Raw genomic sequence first — 18,767 nt, 5'->3', positions numbered from 1 at the left:
ATGATAATGATAAGATTCCAACACCAAAAAGGAAAAAAGGGGGGGCGGGGAAGTAAAATTTTATTGGCTCTAAAGTGATGTGTTTGAGGAATCCGTGCGTCAATGCTATATATTGGAGGTGTGAAAAAGGAGAGGGAAGGTGAGAAGCTGAAAAGTTCAAGATTAGAAAAAGACGGAGAAAGCAAGATTGCAAAACACAGGCAGAAGAATATACATAAACAAAAGGATTAAAAGTAGAATGTTTTGTAAAATTTAGGAATGAAAAACTAAATTTTGTAGAAATATAGGAACAAAAATGATATTTTATCCTTTTATTTTTATTTTTTAATCATATGAAGGAAGGATTTTTTTTTTTTCCTTTTCTTTTTTGATGGGAATATGAAGGAAGGATTTTCTTCTTTTTTTTTTTTTTTTTTTTTTTGGAGAAACAAACACACACATAAAGGAGAGGGAAAGAGGTTCTAACACAAAGGCACACCACAATTTCACTTAAAAGTTATGGTATGAAAGAAGGATTTTGATTGTAGTGCAAGTTAGGATAGTTGTAAAAATTGGTGGTAAAATCAAAGTTAAAAAGAAATGATTGGACTAAGGACTCGGTGGTGCACATTTAAGGGGGGGAAAAATTGCATTTCACGTAGGAAGAATTAAAGGCATGAAACCGAAAGATATTGGTGAAAAAAAAAAAAATTGGAGCAGTACAAAAGCACCCAAAAAAAAAAAAAAAACATTTTTACTAGCTTCATTCAGTTTCGTAGAGGTTAAACGACAGAGCTCCATTTAGATTTATATGAAGCATTAAGTGGAAATCATTTTAACGAAAAAAAAAAAAAAAAAAAAAAAAAAAAAAAAAAAAAATGTCAACCGAACAATGTCCATCAAGTATAAAGCGATACAATGCAAACATTTTATTGTTTTTTTTTTTTTTGTTTTTTTTATATAAAAAAAAACATTCAAACATTTTAATGTTGTTTTTTATTGGCATCATCAAATTCTGAATGTTTTTCGTTTTTAAGTTTTCTATTGAATGAAAATTATTTTAAATGTCAAAAAAAAAATGGAAGAAGTTGATAGTGATTAGTGGATATTTATTGTTGACACAGCAATTATGTTGTAAATAAAATTATATGTACCAATTATTACATGCCATGTGGTATTTGTCCAACTCATCTAAATGAATGTAGAAATTCGCCACATGTCAAGTGCTGGAAGCTTTATATATCACAAATGGCATAGCCATAACTTAGGCTTCTATAATAATATACTATGGGGTAAAATATTATTTTGGTCCAAAATTTTATCAATTTTTCATTCCTAAACTTTAAAAATTTTATTTTTCTTCTTTATAATCTATTGAAAAATTCGTCTTTTGTCTCTAAACACATTAAAAATATTTTACTTTTGGTCCTTAAATTAAAATATAAAAAAAAAAAGTTCATCCCTAAACTATTGGAAAAAGTTCCTTTTTCATCCTTATTTTTGTCTCTAAAGTAAAAAAAAAAAAAAAAAAAAAAAAAAAAAAAAAAAACTCTTTACAAAGTTAAGGATTTAAAAAAAAAAAAAAAACTTTTTAAATTCTTGGGATAAAAAAAAAAACTTTTAACAAAGATTATAGACCAAAATAGTACTTTACCTTATATTGTAATTTATAATAATAAATTGTAATTTTTTTCTGCATATGAAATTTGATATTTATTATAATAATTATTAATATGTATTTATTATGGTTATGTTTATATATGATTTTATTTATTATACCATTTAAAGAAAATATGATATGACTATGGACAAAACTTAGGTATAGTACTTTAAGTACTGTTCCTTAGGTTTCCCTTATAAAATTTTGTCATGTGACTACTTAACTAAAAAATACATTTTCATCCTATGAGAAAAAATCCATATGACAGAATCTTAAGAGGGGATAGTACCTAAATACCGTACCTAAGTCTTGCTCTATGACTATATTATGATGCAAGTTTTAAATAAATGGATAATTATTATGTATTACAAAGCAACAATGATGTGCATATATCTTTTACATTTATGTTGGATCCCACTAATTAAGTTCATGATGGGATCCATCATAGATGTGAAACAAGGGAGTACCATGTTACCATGTTCCAAGAGCACTTAATAATTTTTCTAAATATACATTATAATTTTAAGTATTGACAAACAAATTGTTATTCATTTTAATTTTTGGATTATTTTAAGATAATTGTCATATCCATGTTAACAAAGAAACAAGTCCGAGTCCATACCTTTTCAATCAAAAAAAAGGGCTGCTGAGTCAGAACATCATGGCCCAACCCATCTATATCTGGGAAGCTTAATTCATTCAAAGCAACAATCTTTACTTTGTCACATTTGTGTATCGTCAACTGTTTCAGTGATGGCAATTCTAAAGTGTGTTTTCCTGGATAAAAACACTTGAGATCAGGCATCAATTCAAGACTTAGATAGACTAGTTGTGGGAACACAAACTTTGTCACTGTTTCTGATCCTTCTTCCATTGCAACAATTTCCTCCAATCTACAATCGTGTATTTCTAGCCTCTCAAGTTGTTCAAGACTTTTGGCCACCGAAGCTGGAAAGAGACTTTTCATACTTTTACATTTAGAAACTTTAACTTCATGTAGATTTTGAAATGTTAAAATTGCTTGAGGATCCGACGACCATACATGCTTAAGTTTCGGTAGATTGATTAACTCCAAGACTTTGAATTGAGTGGATACCATATCACATATTTCATCAACATTTTTCCCTCGAACTTCAAATACCTCTTCTACTAAACTGCAATTTCTTATCTGCAAATCTTCAAGATTCTGAAGTCTTCTCAAGATATTAGGCTGAAAAATGTTTATTAGATTTTCACAGTCTTCAACACACAATTGTTTTAGTTTGCAAAAAGAATCTGGAACGAGTTGATTGTGCCACAACATCTTCAGCTTATATATGGCCTCGATGTGTAGATTCTCCAAGTTAGAAAATGCAACCTACAATTCTCACATATTTATTGAGTGAGTGAATAACATACCTTTATATTAGCCAAAGTAGAAGAAGATTTATATTGAGAATAAGACAAAAGAGAAAAACATGAGAAAATTTAATTAAATTATATTCCGAAAACCCACGAGGCAAGTAGAACATGGAAGAAACTAATAAAAGAAATGGGAAAAATGAAAACAAACTAGCCTTTTAATGAAGTGAGATTTGAGTGGAAATGGTAGGTTCATTTCTTCGAGTTCTTTCTAAAATGTGATGTCTGTGCTCACAAAATTTAGATAACAATATTGCTTTCGAGAATAAAAAATAAATTGAATTTTTAAAGTAAAATCTTGCTTTGGGGCAAATTATTTAGCTCAGAGATTCTAAAGAGTAAATCCCAGTTCAGAAACAATTTTTCTCTTCCCATCCCGTTGGGTAATGGGCACCCAACCCAACCCGATTTGTTTGTTTGCTTGTGTTTTTTTTTAAGAGAATGAGAGTTGATAATGGGGGTAGTTTCAGTTTTATTGAAGCTTAAAACGGCAATAAAAATATATATACAATTTCCCTCTAGATTTCTATGGTTAACAAACTTAGTTTGGACCTTAACACTAGTAATTAAACAAACTAATTTAAACATTCTAAATATATTACAAATGATCAAATAAGTTAAGTAACGAAATAAAACGGACATAATTGAAGTAATTTGACATGCACAAAGAAAATCAATTATTGACTAATAGGAAGATCGCTGTGATATGTGTTTGTCTAACATATTCCCTCTTAAGGAAATTTTGTGAGCAAATTACATCAATCTAGTAATTTGTGGGAAGTAATGATATTAATGGGATCAATACTTTCCATCAAAATGAAAGTCATGATCATGATATAAGGGGTTTGACTTTGCAATAATGAATAACTAGCAAGTAATTCATGCTTCACTTTAAAATGTGTACGTGTGAAGGTTATCACAATCTGTACAGGATATAAAATCATAAGTCATAACAGTACCTTTTTGTTGAAAAGTGGTTGAGAATCAACATTAGAACAGAAGCCCAATAAATTTGGTAATGTTTTTAGATTTAAAGAACGCAATTGAGTGAAGTCAAATGTATCCGTAATGATGTCGTCATTGACCTGTATTCCACATTTTCTTTGCTCTGCAACAATTGTACTCATTACCTTGCAATCCTCAATCTCTATTTCTTGGAGTTGCGAAAAGCATTTGAGCCAGCTTGAGGAGAAGACAAATATCAAATTATCACATTCTCTCATTTCTAACTTTCTCAAGTTGTGGAAAGACCCCATTGCAAGTTGGTTATGGCATATCTTTTCCAAATTGATCATATTGACTAGAGAAAGTAACTCCAAAACAGGAAAGGCAACACATTGACCTATCGAGTCAATGATGTATTGAATCTCATCGCTATCTTCAACATAAAGATGCTTCAATCGTGGAAAGCCTTCCTTATCAACTTCATAAAGGATATTTTTAATACCCTTCCCAGGAGCCAAATTGAGATATTCGCAAGTTTTCAATAAAATTTTAATTCCATCCTCTTCTTGAAAGCTTCTATCAAGGTCAATTTTCAATGTTCTTGAGATTTCAAACTCAAAATTACCATCCCAATTCCAATTCCATTCAGGGCCTATTAATATTTCATATCTGACCAGCTTATCAAAAAGCAAGGCTTTTGGCAGAATCTTGGGATTCGGAATATGTATACATAATGTGGTCAACTGTGACAAATGATCTAACTCTGAGACTCTAGCATTGCTTCTTTCTGTAATTTCACCATCGACCTGCCATTGATTAAAGCTACGATTCATATGTATTTCTTCTATGTTTTTCAAATTTGATAGTACATTTGATGGAATGGCTTCAAGTTTGGTGCACCTTCTCAAATCCAACAATTGAAGGTGAGTCAATTGCCTTATTCCCATGGGTAACTGCTTAATCTTGGAGTCAACTAGGACAAGAGCTTTCAAATTCTTCAATTCTCCAATCAAAGCCATGTCTTCTGACTCGCAATTAAGCAAAGCCAATGTTTGGAGGTTCTGAAGAAATGAAAGGGATGAGGGAAGTGGGAGACTTACTCTCATCAAAACTAAAACTTTTAGCTCTTTCGCCCCTTCAAAAAAGTTATTAGGAATTGGCGAAGAATTTTCTTTATCGCCCAAAATAATGAAGTTAAGTTGTGGACATTCCAACCTTTCAGGAAGCTCACTAAACTTTGCTTCAAAGAGTGCGACTCCAATGGAATCTTTCAGTTTTCTCATATTGGACCACTTTTCCGAATCATCTGAACTTCTTATGGTTAACATTTCCTTTTCTTTGTCTGCAATATAAATGGCAACATCACGAATGACGTCATGCATTTTAAATGTACCACTTCCGCAACCTTCCAACAAGCAAGAATCTTTTAGACTATTGACCAATGTGTGGACCCTATTTCTCACTTCTTCCATTTTATAAACATCTTCAAAGAAGTCCAAACCCACCAAATATCTCCATAAGAGATCGATTTTTACGACCGTATCTTCTTCAAATGAACTGCAGAACAAGAATAAAGATTTTGCTTCCTTAGTTAAAGAATTATAACTCAACTTTATACTCGGGTATACCTTGTCATGCATCCCTTTGATCTGTGTTGGATTTGCCCTTTGTAATTGTCGCAAGGCATCCTTCCATATATTTGGATTCTTTTGCTTTTTCAATGTATTCGCAACAGCTGTAATGGCAATTGGTAAACCTGCACATTCTTTGACAACCTCAACCATGGTAGATTGGAAATCCATTGTTTCAGCAAAATCGCCAACTATCTTTACAAACAAGAATTTAGCTTCATTGTTTAATAGAACTTCAACTTGGAATATCTTTTCAGCATCCATATCCTTGTCTAATACATCTCGAAATCTAGATGTTAGCAATAGTTTGCTTCCTCTGCGATCATCCCCAATAGAAATTCCAAGATCCTCCAAGTCAATCTTGTTCCAAATATCATCTATAATTAAAAGGATCTTCTCTTTCTTCAACCGCTCACGTAGCAAATGTGCTTTTCGAAAATCAGCGTACTCATCTTTAAACTCCAACTCTAATTCTTTTGCAATGTCTTTCTGAATCTGTTTCAAGTTTGGAGTTTGGGATACAACTACTGTAGCGATCCTTTCAAATAACTTGTCTTCTATGGCTTGTGTAGCAACTTTTCCAACAAGCATGGTCTTGCCCAAGCCGCCCATCCCACAAACCCCAATGGCACGGATATTATCATCTTTTAGAGCCTTCATAACTCCATCGAAGATTAACTTTCTTGATTCAAAGTCCTCATAACCTGTAGTAGAAATTGTAGTACCTCCTTGAATAGGGACGGGATGGCCAACTGTCTGGAACGTGCCCTTATCCTTGATATCCTTGACGGCCAATCCCAACTCGTCTGCTCTTCTGCCAAGCTGATAACGGGTCTTCAAATTTGCTTGGTCTACGTCCTCCAAGAATATTTGTACCTCTGCAGTGATCTCCTCAGCACTTGTCAGCCACCTCCTGACCTTAGCTTCAATTTCTTCTACGTTCCTTTGAGCAGCTTCGACCTTTTGTTGCACACTTTCTCTAACTTCCTCGAGCTCTTTAACTTCGGTCCTGAGATTGTCAACATTTTTTTGGTAGTGAATCAGGTAACCCATCTGACGTGCGGCTGCTCCAATTGTGTAATCCACAATTTTTTCAAAGACCACTTGAAAGGCTGACGTAAGAAACTCCATTTCTGTTGCTTCAGATTGGTTTACTTTTTTGTGTATTTTTGGGTTGGGCTGCTGTCCTGAGAGTAGAGGTAAAGAAAGGCCCAATTAAAAACGATGATAACAATGAGAATGTAATCAAATTGAAAGACAAAAGAAGCCCATACAAAGACATCATATACCTCTGTCTTGAAATATTTATGAAGATAATTATAATATGTTACTAACTCTATGGTTTGACCTCTTTTCTTGTAAACTCCAAACACTTCATACATGAAAAGATGTCAATTAATATAAAAAACTCTTGGCTATATACCAACAAAAAAAAAAAAAAAAAAAAAAAAAAAAGAAGCAAACATTGACAATATTAAAAAAAGCTACACCAAGTTAGAGATTTTTTTTTTTTGGGCTAAAAGTCTAATACGGCAGGTTGTGATAAGGTTTGTTGCACTAGATTCTTGTGCATATAATTTTTTTTTACGACATTAACAATTTCTTTTTCTTTTTCTTTTTCTCTTTTGAGAAGAAAATATATCCTTTATCTGATCCATCATATAACAGAAGTTGGTCGAATAATAATTCCCAAAATCCAATTTAGTTTTTTTTGGATAAATATAATTTCAAATCTAATAGGAAATTACGTTCTTGGCAATAGTAAATTCTCATGCCGTTGGTGTCTTAAGTCCTAACTCCTGTTTTTATATCATGGATAAATACAACTTACAAATACTATACATGATTAACTACTTTCATTATGGCGGGAAAAAGTTAATTTTCCTTTTTTATGACAAAAATTGCACAATTTTAAAAATTTATTATTCAGTGGAACTATCCGGTGCCATGTGTCTCATCCAATTTTCTTAATTTTGGTATTACTATTTACTACACTACAAAAATCCAATTTAATTTTCATAATTGTTTTGTGCTAAACGAGTTATTAAGTGAAAATTCAAAATTAAAAAAAAAATAACCATCGTTGATTCATTTTATTATTATTATTATTATACAAATAGTAGTTCGACAAACTAAATTGAGAATTTCATGGATAACAATTTATATGATTTTTTTCTTCATTTGTTTCAAATAAACTTATATTTACTAATAGCTAATTTATATAGTCACATGTACAAACATTATATATATTATATATAAACATGGTAAAATTTTAATACATGCTTATGTGAGTTTTAATTAACTCAACTGATAAAATTTCTTGTTATCGAATAAGAGATATGGGATTTGATCCTGGTCTTAAAAACCAATTGGTGTCTTGATCTGATTATAAGAGAAATTTTAAGTAATGGACATCATAAGTTGAAATTAACTTTTAAAATAAGGATAAATTGCAAATTACACTCCTAAAGTTTGGGAGTGTTTGGATTTTGCACCCTGAAGTTTTAGAATTTAGATTTATCCCCTGAAATTTGAAAGTGTTTGGATTTTACACCTAATGTTTCAAAATTTAAAATTTACCTCCTAAATTTAGGGGTGTTTGGATTTTACACCCTGAAATTTCAGAATTTTAGAGTGTTAAATCCAAACATTCCTAAAATTTAGGGGATAAAATCCAAATTCTGTAACGTTAAAGTGTAAAATCCAAACACCCCAAACGCCAAGGGGTAAAATCTAAATTTTGAAATTTTAGGGTATAAAATCCAAACATCCCCAAACTTTAAGGGTGTAATTTGCAATTTACCCTAAAAGAAAAGTTAAGTTATACTTATTTGTAAATGTATCTCATGTGTATACATGGAATTACAAGCTAGTTTCTCTAATGAGAAAACTTGAGTTTTAATCCTCAACTCCTATTAAAAAAGTGAAAAACAACAAATAGCAATATAACACCAAAGTTCATTTTTGTCCATAAAATGATTTTTTTTTAATGTGGAATTTCCAAGGATTTTAAAACCGTTCATTCCTTTCTATTGTAATTGGGAGAATTCGAAAGATTTTTAAAATAATTCACTCCTTTCTACTGTAATTTTGGGTGTTCACCCAAACCACATGCAAAATGGTATAACCGTATCGCACCGCAAGTTACAGTGCACCGCACCGCACTGCATAGTATAGTGCAATTTGCGGTTTTATAATAAAAAAATTGCACAAACCACACTGCACTACACCCTCTCTATATATTAATATATTAATTTTTTTAATATTAAATATATTATTAATAGTTTGATAACTCTAGTTTAAAAAAAAAAAATTTAATAACCCTAGCAAGTGGTCATTAGGAAATTCAACCCAAATAAAGAAAAACTAGCTTAATAGTTTAAAATTTGGCCTAAAACAAAGGGGAAAATCAGTTTTGGGCTAGGCAAGAAAAGCCCAAAATTTGAAAAATACAACGGCTTTAAACCGCATCGTATACACCACACCGCACATGTGACCGCAAAAATGAGGTGCGGTGCAGTTATGGTTTTGACTAAACTCTAAACCGCACCATACCACACCGCACTATACATGTGACCGCAAAAATAAAGTGCAGTATGGTTATGATTTTGGCTAAACTGCAGTACAAATTGCGGTGCTAAAAATGACTTAAAATCGCACCACACCGCACCACGAACACCCCTAATTGTAATAAAGTGTGTATGTCTCAAGATAAAGCAATCTCTATTCTTGCTTCCAAACTTATATGTATATATATATATATATATATATATATATAGAGAGAGAGAGAGAGAGAGAGAGAAAGAGAGAGAGAGGGGGGGTTAAAATTACACCTGATGTAACTTTGTAACAGTTAAACTTTTTATAAGCCATTGATTTGTAATAAATCTCACAGTAGACACACGCTAATGATAATGTCATCAACCTTCTATAAATAAGTGATCTAATAGCACTAATTATCTTCAACTATGTAATTAAATGTTTTGTACCCTTACATGGAAAATTTATTACGGTTAATGTTTATCTTCTTTACTCTAATTTTTCACACCACAATATCATCATTTCCTAAAGTTCATTAGAGCATTTACAGTGATCCTCTCAAATTGCTAAAAAACTACTTTTACCAACCCACACCACAAAAAACATGCTACAATGATAGTTCAATACATAAATTTTTTTTGCAATGTAAATGAGTTACAATAAACTACCATCTATTGTAGTCTCCTGTGGCTCAAGAGATATAAAATAAAATAATTTTTTTATTGCATGACTTGATTTTTCTATTAAAATAATCCTCTCTCTCTCTTCACCATATCACAATATCACAACTCTCTTTTTTTTTTTTTTTTTTTCTTTCTTCTTCACTGATTCACTTTTCTCTCTTTTTTGTATTTTCTCTCTCTCTGCACCCTCTTGCCCCAGCTGCTCCATTGAAGCGATGACACACCCAACCTAACCCTCTCTCTCTCTTCCTCCTCTCACTACCACTCCGTCGCCGCAGGCCGCCAAGGCTGTCATGGCACCAAGTCCATCTATCTTCTCTCTTGGCTGTGACGATCGAGATTGAGATCAAAATTTGGGTATGTTTTGATTGTGATTGGGTTCTTGTTTTTGTGTGTTCATATGGGTTTAACGGCAATGCTAGTGATGGTGGTTGACTTTGGCTGTGGCGGTGGGTTTTGTGGATTTTGGCTATGGGTTTCATGGGTTTGGCTATGGCAATGGGTTGTGGTTGTGAGATGGTGGGTTGTTGTGGTTGGTGGTGGTGTTGGGTTGTGATTTTTTTTTAATTTTTTAATTTTTAAACTTTTTTTTTTTTTTGGCAATGGGTTGTGGTTGCCATAGTGGTGGAGGTGGTTGTGGTTGGTGGTGAAGGTGGACGTGGAGGTGGTTGTGGCTATGGCTAGATGCTAAATGTTTATGTGGTATTTGTTTTTATGGTAGTTGCTTTTTATTATTTTAATGAATTGTTTATATTATTTTAAATCAAGTGCTAAAAAAATAAAACTTTTAATGTTAGATGTATTGTAAAGTGACGTGGTAAAATAGACAAAATTGCTTTTTGAGATGCTGAAAACTAAATTTTTTAAGATCATCATTGTGAATGCTCTTAGGCACAAAAGAATTGTATATCTCCCACCTCACCTGATCTCCATAGCAATTGTCAAACAATCAATATTAGACGAAAACATATATTATTGGTATCACACTCCCAAATTCTAAACTCTATCCTAGGTTTGTATTTTTGAATTGCTTGGCGAGCTCCCTTGTATAATCTAAATTCTTAAAAGATTTAGGATAGTGGCAGGATTTTTTTTTTTTTTTTTTTTTTTTTTTTTTTTTTTTAAGAATCAAACATGGGCAGGATATTATCCAATTTTGTTAAAACATCTTTTCACCAATTTGGTACCTTGATATGACTCATATGACCTAATACTATCAACAATCAAGGATGTTATCCAATAAAATCGTAGGGGTTATTGGTGGTCAATTTGGGACCTTTGGGTATGATCAGCGTCAAAGAAGCTCAAAACCGTAGATTTTTAGATTTTAATTGAGGTCTAATTTTGCGTTACATGTCCAATTTAAGATTTTAAATTTTTGTGCAAAGTTAATTATTCATTAAAAAAACAAAGAATCCAAAATTGAATGAACCATATAAAAATATGAATAATACACCTGATTTAATCCCTTTTTTTTTCTTTTTCTTTTTTGTATAAATACCTATGATCTAAACCATATTTTTGATCTTGGGATTACGGCTGGGCTGTCCACAACCAGCCGTAACTCTCCAGAACCAACTGACCCAACGCCGCTCATACCAAGACTGGTCCAATCAGAGTAGCCCATGGTTGGCTGTAGGTTTCCAACATCAAAACCCAAGGGGTGAGGGTTGAGTGGCAGTTTTGGGTTTCAAAACCCGACGGAATTCCAATCAACTGACGGTTTCTCAAGATCTAGCAAGATCTTGTAATTATCTAACAAAATCTAGGCTAGATCTTGATGGATCCGGCCTAATCTTAGCTCCAATGACAAAACCTGAAATCGACCGATACAACCTAACACCTGATGAGACCCAAACTAGCCGATCCAATGAGTCTTCTAGGTCGGTTTTGGTTTACGTTTTTATCCACCCAAAGTTTTCGGATCGAGTTTGGGTTAGGCACAAATACGACTTGGCCCAACCCATGGACAGCCCTACTTGGGATAATGTATGGCATTTTATGGACCATGTAATATACTAGATGCACTATGTGGTAACTGATAAGTTTTGTTTTAGTACCCACAAAAATGATAAATATTTGTTATTGACCAAATTTTCAATATATACAATTTAATTAGGATCAAAGCATCTTCTTCAACTATATGATAAAAAATTTAAAATAAGTGCTAACAAAAAATTAGATGAAATAATCATTACAGTAAAAAGATAAATAAATAAATAAAAAAGCACAACCTAAAAATATTAAAATACTATAGCAAAATATATGATCTACAACTATATCTTTTTATTTTTTTAGGAAAATGATCTACAAATCTTTTAGTGTATATAGAATTGTAGAAGAATATACTTCGGGCTACATGCTAGTTTTCCTTTTAAGGGTAACTATTGTAACCATAATTATTAATTAAGCACCAAATTAGGAATAGTTATTAGAACCACAATTACAAAGCCAAAAAAGGAGGGGGGGGGGGGGTGTTTGCAGTCAAACCACAACAAAGCAAGAACCATATCAAAGGACGAATGAGAAAAAAGAAGAAAAGAAGGTACCTCTCTTTTGAGGATATCAAACTATTCCAGAATAGCTTGTTTTGTTTTCCGCTCGGACGGTCAATGTGCTGAGTAGCAGTAATCGTGAACAGTTGGCGATACCTTTTGCTTTCCCCTTCGTTACAAGTCTTGATAAGTAAAACAGAGCAAACAAACTGCAACAAAAAATGAAATAGAGGAATGAAAGGATAGCATAAGCGAAGAAAAATAAAAAAGTAAGAAACTAGAAGGAAGTACCTTTCTCCTTCACACTACAAGTTAGATAAATTTTTTATTAATATACGGCAGGTTGTAATAAGGCTTGATGCAATACATTTTTAGCACATATAAGATTTTTTTTTTTTGAAAAACAACCACACACAGGAGAGAGGGAAAGAGGTTCTAACACAAAGACACACCACAACTCTACTCAAAAGTCATGATAAAATTTTTTGCGCACATAAGATCATTAGCACTTGGCAGGAGTGTGGGTGCAACCGCCCGTCCAAAATGAGGTTTCTACGCGGAGGCATTTAGTAATATAGCACACTATACGGAATAAAAATAATTGTGGCTGTCTATAAATCAAATATATATATATATATATATATGGACAAAATGGGCCACAAAACTAATTAGCCTTTTGCCCTTCTTCCCAAACTAAATAGGGAAATGCCCCTCTTTTGAAACTCGATTTTTTCAAAATCGAGTTAAACCCTATAGTGACGTTTTTAAGGACCTATAGTGACGTCTTTAAAGACCTATAGTGGCGTTTCGTAACTTGATATCCATAAAATCGATTTTGTGAATATCAAGTTATAAAACGTCACTATAGGTTCTTAAAACGTCACTATTGGACTTTAGATTTTTTTTTTTTTAACTCGATTTTGAGAAAATCGAGTTTCAAAAGAGGAGCATTTCCCTATTTAGTTTGGGAATAAGGGTAAAAGGCTTATTAGTTTTGTGGAAAAGGGCAAAAGCCCATTTTGTCCATATATATATATATATATATATGTGGCACCATTATTTTCACTCTAGATTTTGTTCTTATACTTTGCAGTATTTATTATCATAAATATATCCTTTATCTTTTTCTTTTTTAGAAGAAAATATATCCTTTATCTGAACCATCATATAACAGAAGTTGGTCTAATAATAACAATAAAATTAGTATGAAAATAATAATTCTCAAAATTGAGTTAGTATTTTTTTTTGGTGGATATATATAATTTCAAATCTTTTTTTTTGAGAAAAAAAATGCTTTGAATTTTATTAAGAAGCTGGTAAATCAACATAAATTTCAAATCTAATAGGAAATTACGCTCCAGGCAATAGACAATAGTAAATTTTCATGCCATTTGGTGTCTTAAGTCCTAACTCCTGTTTTTATATCATGGACATGGTTACAACTTACAAATGATATTCATGATTAACCACTTTCATTCAAGGGGAAAAAAGTTAATTAATTTTATTTTTTAAGAAAAAAATTGCACAATATTATAACTTTATTATTCAGTGGAAATACCTGGTTTCTCTCTCTCTCTCTCTCTCTCTCTCTCACTTTCTCTCATACACACATATTGGCAGCTCCAAGATTATTTTTTAGGGAGATCAAGAAATATAAACTATACAAAATTTAAAACAAAAGAGTACTTGAATATATCGACATCACAAAAAATACAAAAAACAAAAACTGAAATAAATAAAGTTTTACAATTGCTTTCTACGATGATTCATATTTTGAAATCATTGCATGATATTTTCATTATTAATCCTACGAACTACATCTCGTTTAATGTATACAGCCAAAATAATCATTTATTCATTAATCTTCCATTTGATTGATTTATTTCAAATTTGTTAAGATCTAAATGGACTTCTTTTAAGGTTTAAGATTAACAAATTTTTGTGGGTTCTAGTTAGTTTAACTTGTAAAATCTTTAATGGTTGGATAAAAAATCTAGGGTTCAATCCCCGCCTATACCAAAAAACCAATTGGTATCTTGGTCTGATGATAAAAAGTTATCATCAAAAACGAACGTCATAGGTTGAAACTCGCTGTAAAAGAAAAAAATAAAAAATTTCTATTTTTGTTATTGGGCTCATTAATTTTTTTCCCAAAATTTTAGATCAAATTGGTTTGTTATTGAACCTTTTTTTTTGTGTTTAAAAATGTTATGATATTGTTAAGAAGATCATATTCAAAATTATTTCAACTGGGCTTAAAAGAAAATATAAGGTTCGGTATTCAAATTTTTGTTTTAGGAGGTCAAAAAAATTTATATATAGTGTTTCTTTTTGGGCTAGTTGAGGGGGTTCATTTGAACCCCCTAGGCTCCAAATGGAGCCGCTCATGTTAACATATATATGATGTTGGACATACTAAAATTGAGAATTTCATGGATAACAATTTATATGATTTTTTTTCTTCATTTGTTTCAAATAAACTTATATTTATTAATAGCTATTTCATATATTCAAATATATGAATATTATATATATTATATATAAACTTGGCAAAATTTTAATACGCATTTAGTTATGCTTATGTAGGTTCTAATTAGCTCAACTAGTAAAGTCTCTTATTGTCAATCAAGAGATTCGGGGTTCGATCTCAGTCTTAAAAATCAATTGGTATCTTGGTCTAATGACAAAAAGAAATTATAAGGAGCAGACATCATACGTTGCAACTATCTCTTAAAAGAAAAGTTTAGTTATATTTATTTGTATATGCATCTCATGCATATGCATGGACATACAAGCTAATTTCTCTAATGGGAGAACCTAAGTTTTAATTCTTAATTCCTTCTCTAAAAAAATGAAAAACAACAAATTGCGGTGTAACACAAAAGTTCATTTTTGTTATAAAATGATTTTTTATGGGGAATTTGCAAGGATTTTAAAACCGTTCATTCCTTTCTATTGAAATTGGAGAATTCGCAAGATTTTTAAAATCATTCATTCCTTTATATTTGTAATAAAGTCTGTATGTCCCAAGAAAAAGCAATCTCTGTTCTTGCTTCCAAACTTTCTTTCCATATGTACACACACACATATATATATAGAGAGAGAGACACAGAGAGGGTTACACCTTATGCAACTTTGTAAGAATTACACATTTTATAAGCATTATTTTGTAATAAATCGAATGATAGAAACACTCTAATGGTCTTGTCATCAACCTTCTATAAAAAAGTGATCTTATAGCCAGCCGCCAAGCTAGGGTGGTCACAAGATCACCCTCACTTGCAAAAAAAAAAAATGTATATATAAACTTGCCAAAAAAAAAAAAATTATATGCTAAATAACATATTGTGACCATTTTATAAAAATCTGACATGAGAATTACAAAAATTTTGGTTCAACAAAAATAAGAGTAATGCTACATTCATAACATTTTCACAAGAATTTCATAACAAATTCAATGTGGTAAGCTGTTACTGATTCTAATTTGGCCTATTATTAATATTATTTTTTTATCCACTAATGAACAACTTCTTGCATAAAAATTTTGTAGACATAGCATTACTTCAAAATTAATTATACCCCCAAACTTAATCCTTAATTTTTTTTAAGATATAAATAATAACAATAAATATCAGCCCAAATAACAACAAACATAAACCAAACAATAACAAAACAAGACCAAACAACAACAAGTCAACAAATTATTCAACAAAAGGCCTATTATAAAACAAAAAGATAAAAATTGCTAATCATTCAAATTTGTAGCTCATTCAACCTATTTAATATAAATAATCTATAATTTCATTTTTCCATAAAAAATGGTGCTAAGAAAAATATTGTGGTTTTGAGTTTTTCTTGATGGTGACGACAATTATATTCTTTTTGGCATTATAGTCGTAAAAATTTTGCTTTCCTTAGCAACTTGGCTCGCAGTTATAGAAAATATTCAAGTTATTGCTTTATTGACCACTTTACCACTCTAGAGCTGCCACTGCTAATAGCATTAATTATCTCCAACTATGCAATTAAATGTTTTATACCCTTATATGGAAATTTTATAACGGTTAAAGTTTATCTTCTGCATTCTGCACAGAAGAATAGTATATCTCCCACCTCACCCGATCTCCGTAGCAATTGAAAAACAGTAAAAATTAGTGGAAAACATATATTACTGGTATGGCACTCCCAAATCCTAAACTCTCTCCTAAATTTGTATTTTTGAATTGCTTGGCGAGGATAGTGGCAGGATTTTTTTATTATTTTTTTTTTTTTTTAAGAATCAAACACCGGCAGGATATTGTCCAATTCTACGAAAACATCTTTTCACCAATTTGGTACCTTGATATGATCCAATACTATCAACTATCAAGAATATTATCCAATAAAATCATAGTGGTGATCAAAGAAGCTAAACGCTAATCAACTGGGGAGATAATCCCCACTTCCACCTTCACCAAAATCACCAGAATCACCACTATGATTTTATTTATTTCAATAAAAACAAAAATTCAAAACATAAAATGAAAATTTATCTATATCAACATGAAAAGAAAGTAAGAGTGAGCCACTTGATTTGCTTCACCTCTCTCTCTTTTTATCTGCATAATTAAACATAAATTTTTTTCTTCAACATAGGTTAAACATGGAAAATTAATTATAGGTTTTACATTTTAGATGGTATCAGTTTAATCGAACATTCTTAACGGTCTGATCTATGAAATATTTACCCTTTCTCTTAAAAAAACTCAGGCAAGTCTTGTCTTGTGGTTTTCTATATGGTAAAAATGAGATATTACATTATTTTCTTTTCTATTCTTATCACTCAGCAATCAAATCAACTGATTCTCAAAAATTAAAAAAGAAAAAAATCAACTTATCAAAGCAATATTCATAGAAACGAAAGTCTTTGGTTATCAAAAAGATTTCTTTGTTGACCCATGTCCGTAGACTAAAAAAACACAACCTAAAAATATTAAAATACTACCATCAAGCATACGATCTACGAATCTTTTTTTCATTTTTTGAGGTAAAGAACCTGCAAATCTTAAAGTGTATGTAGAATTATAGATAATGCAGGTTACATGCTAGTTTTCTTTTTAAGAGCAGCTATTGTGACCATAATTAAGCAGCAAATTAGGAACAGTAATTAGAACCACAATTACTTAGCCAAAAAAAAAAAAGGATTATAACCACAACAAAGCAAGAACCATGTCAAAGGACGAATGAGAAAAGAGAAATAAGAAGGTACCTCTCTCTTTAGGATCTCAAACTATTCCAGAGCAGCTTGTTTTGTTTTCCACTCGGACAGTCACTTTGCTGAGTAGCAGTAACTGTGAACAGTTGGCTATACCTTCTTCTTTTCCCTGCGTTACAAGTCTTGACAAGTAAAACAGAGCAAACAAACTGCAACAAAAAATCAAATTGAGGAATGAGAGGATAGCATAAGCGAAGAAAAAAAATATAAAAGTAAGAAACTAAAAGGAAGTACCTCTCTCCTTCACACTACAATTTTTGTAGGTTTTTCTTCTATGACTTCACAGATCAAGGATAATCGCTATAGTAAATGAGAGCAGGGGATGAGAAGCTTAAAATACTTAACTACTTTTTTTTTTTTTTCTTTTTTGGAAAAGTGGAGCAGAGTACAACTAAAATGATAGGATACTAACACAAAAAACTGCAACGAAAATTAAGGTAAAAAGTTTGATTTTTTTTTTTTCTTTTTTAAAAAAGGAACTGGATCGAGTAAAGCAGAACCAAACTAAGAGATGGCTGCAACGAAAATCAATGGCGTAAAGTAGAAAGTATCAAACTCTTTCTTTCTTTTTGTTTTGAGAAGTGGAGCAAACTAAACCCAAGATGAGAGGATGAAGAGTGACAACACAAAAGCTGCTGTGAAAATTAATTCAAAGGACAAGAGTAAGACTCAAAAGAAATGAGGGAGAGTAGAGTAGGAAAAGTCTCTTTAAAAGTGGACCTCAACAGAAGATAGTTTCTTTTCCTGCTCATTGACTCTATGTTTTTTAGTAGGAAATAGGAATAATAGAATTTGAACCTAATGAGAATTATATTTTATTTTCTTGTCAAAATACCATTGATTTTTTATATAGGCAAATTTGTAACACAAATATTTTGGGCCTGTTTTGGTGGGTGAGTTCAATCTCATATTTTTACATTTTAAATAATATTACATATATTTTTACATACATTTTTATTCACATATATTTTGAAAAATTCCAAACAATAATTCTCAAACTACTCTACCAATCACCCCCGTTATTTCAAAATAAGATATTTTACAAATTGAAACTTATTAGCTCAAAATAAAATATTTCATTGCACGACTAGGTGGGTACAAAAAAATAAATTAATTCACTACAAAGAGTAGCGTTGGTGTTCACATTATTCCCACCTTAATTTAAAAAACAAAAGTTGT

At 31.3% G+C, this 18,767-nt stretch overlaps 1 protein-coding gene across 4 annotated transcripts in view; it reads right to left on the bottom strand.

The window, feature by feature from the left end:
- LOC126717203 (uncharacterized) overlaps window positions 1-18,388 on the bottom strand; it is a 33,752-nt gene extending 15,364 nt beyond the window's left edge. The window contains exons 1-5 of one of the 4 annotated variants that reach the window (XM_050418643.1): window positions 17,823-18,386; window positions 17,583-17,697; window positions 12,389-12,543; window positions 4,000-6,803; window positions 2,262-2,996 (exon numbers count right to left, since the gene is read on the bottom strand). In XM_050418643.1, coding sequence (XP_050274600.1) covers window positions 2,262-2,996; window positions 4,000-6,747 — 3,483 coding nt within the window. In that variant the 5' untranslated portion in view covers window positions 6,748-6,803; window positions 12,389-12,543; window positions 17,583-17,697; window positions 17,823-18,386. Of the gene's footprint in view, window positions 1-2,261; window positions 2,997-3,999; window positions 6,804-12,388; window positions 12,544-17,582; window positions 17,738-17,822 lie in introns of all 4 variants that reach the window. The other 3 variants (XM_050418642.1, XM_050418645.1, XM_050418644.1) reach the window with 3 other exon arrangements.
- Between the last annotated feature and the right edge of the window lie 379 nt (window positions 18,389-18,767).

The sequence above is a fragment of the Quercus robur genome, chromosome 3 (genome assembly GCF_932294415.1).
Source record: "Quercus robur chromosome 3, dhQueRobu3.1, whole genome shotgun sequence".
Classification (NCBI taxonomy): domain Eukaryota; kingdom Viridiplantae; phylum Streptophyta; class Magnoliopsida; order Fagales; family Fagaceae; genus Quercus; species Quercus robur.
This window is presented reverse-complemented; position numbering and strand designations above follow the sequence as displayed.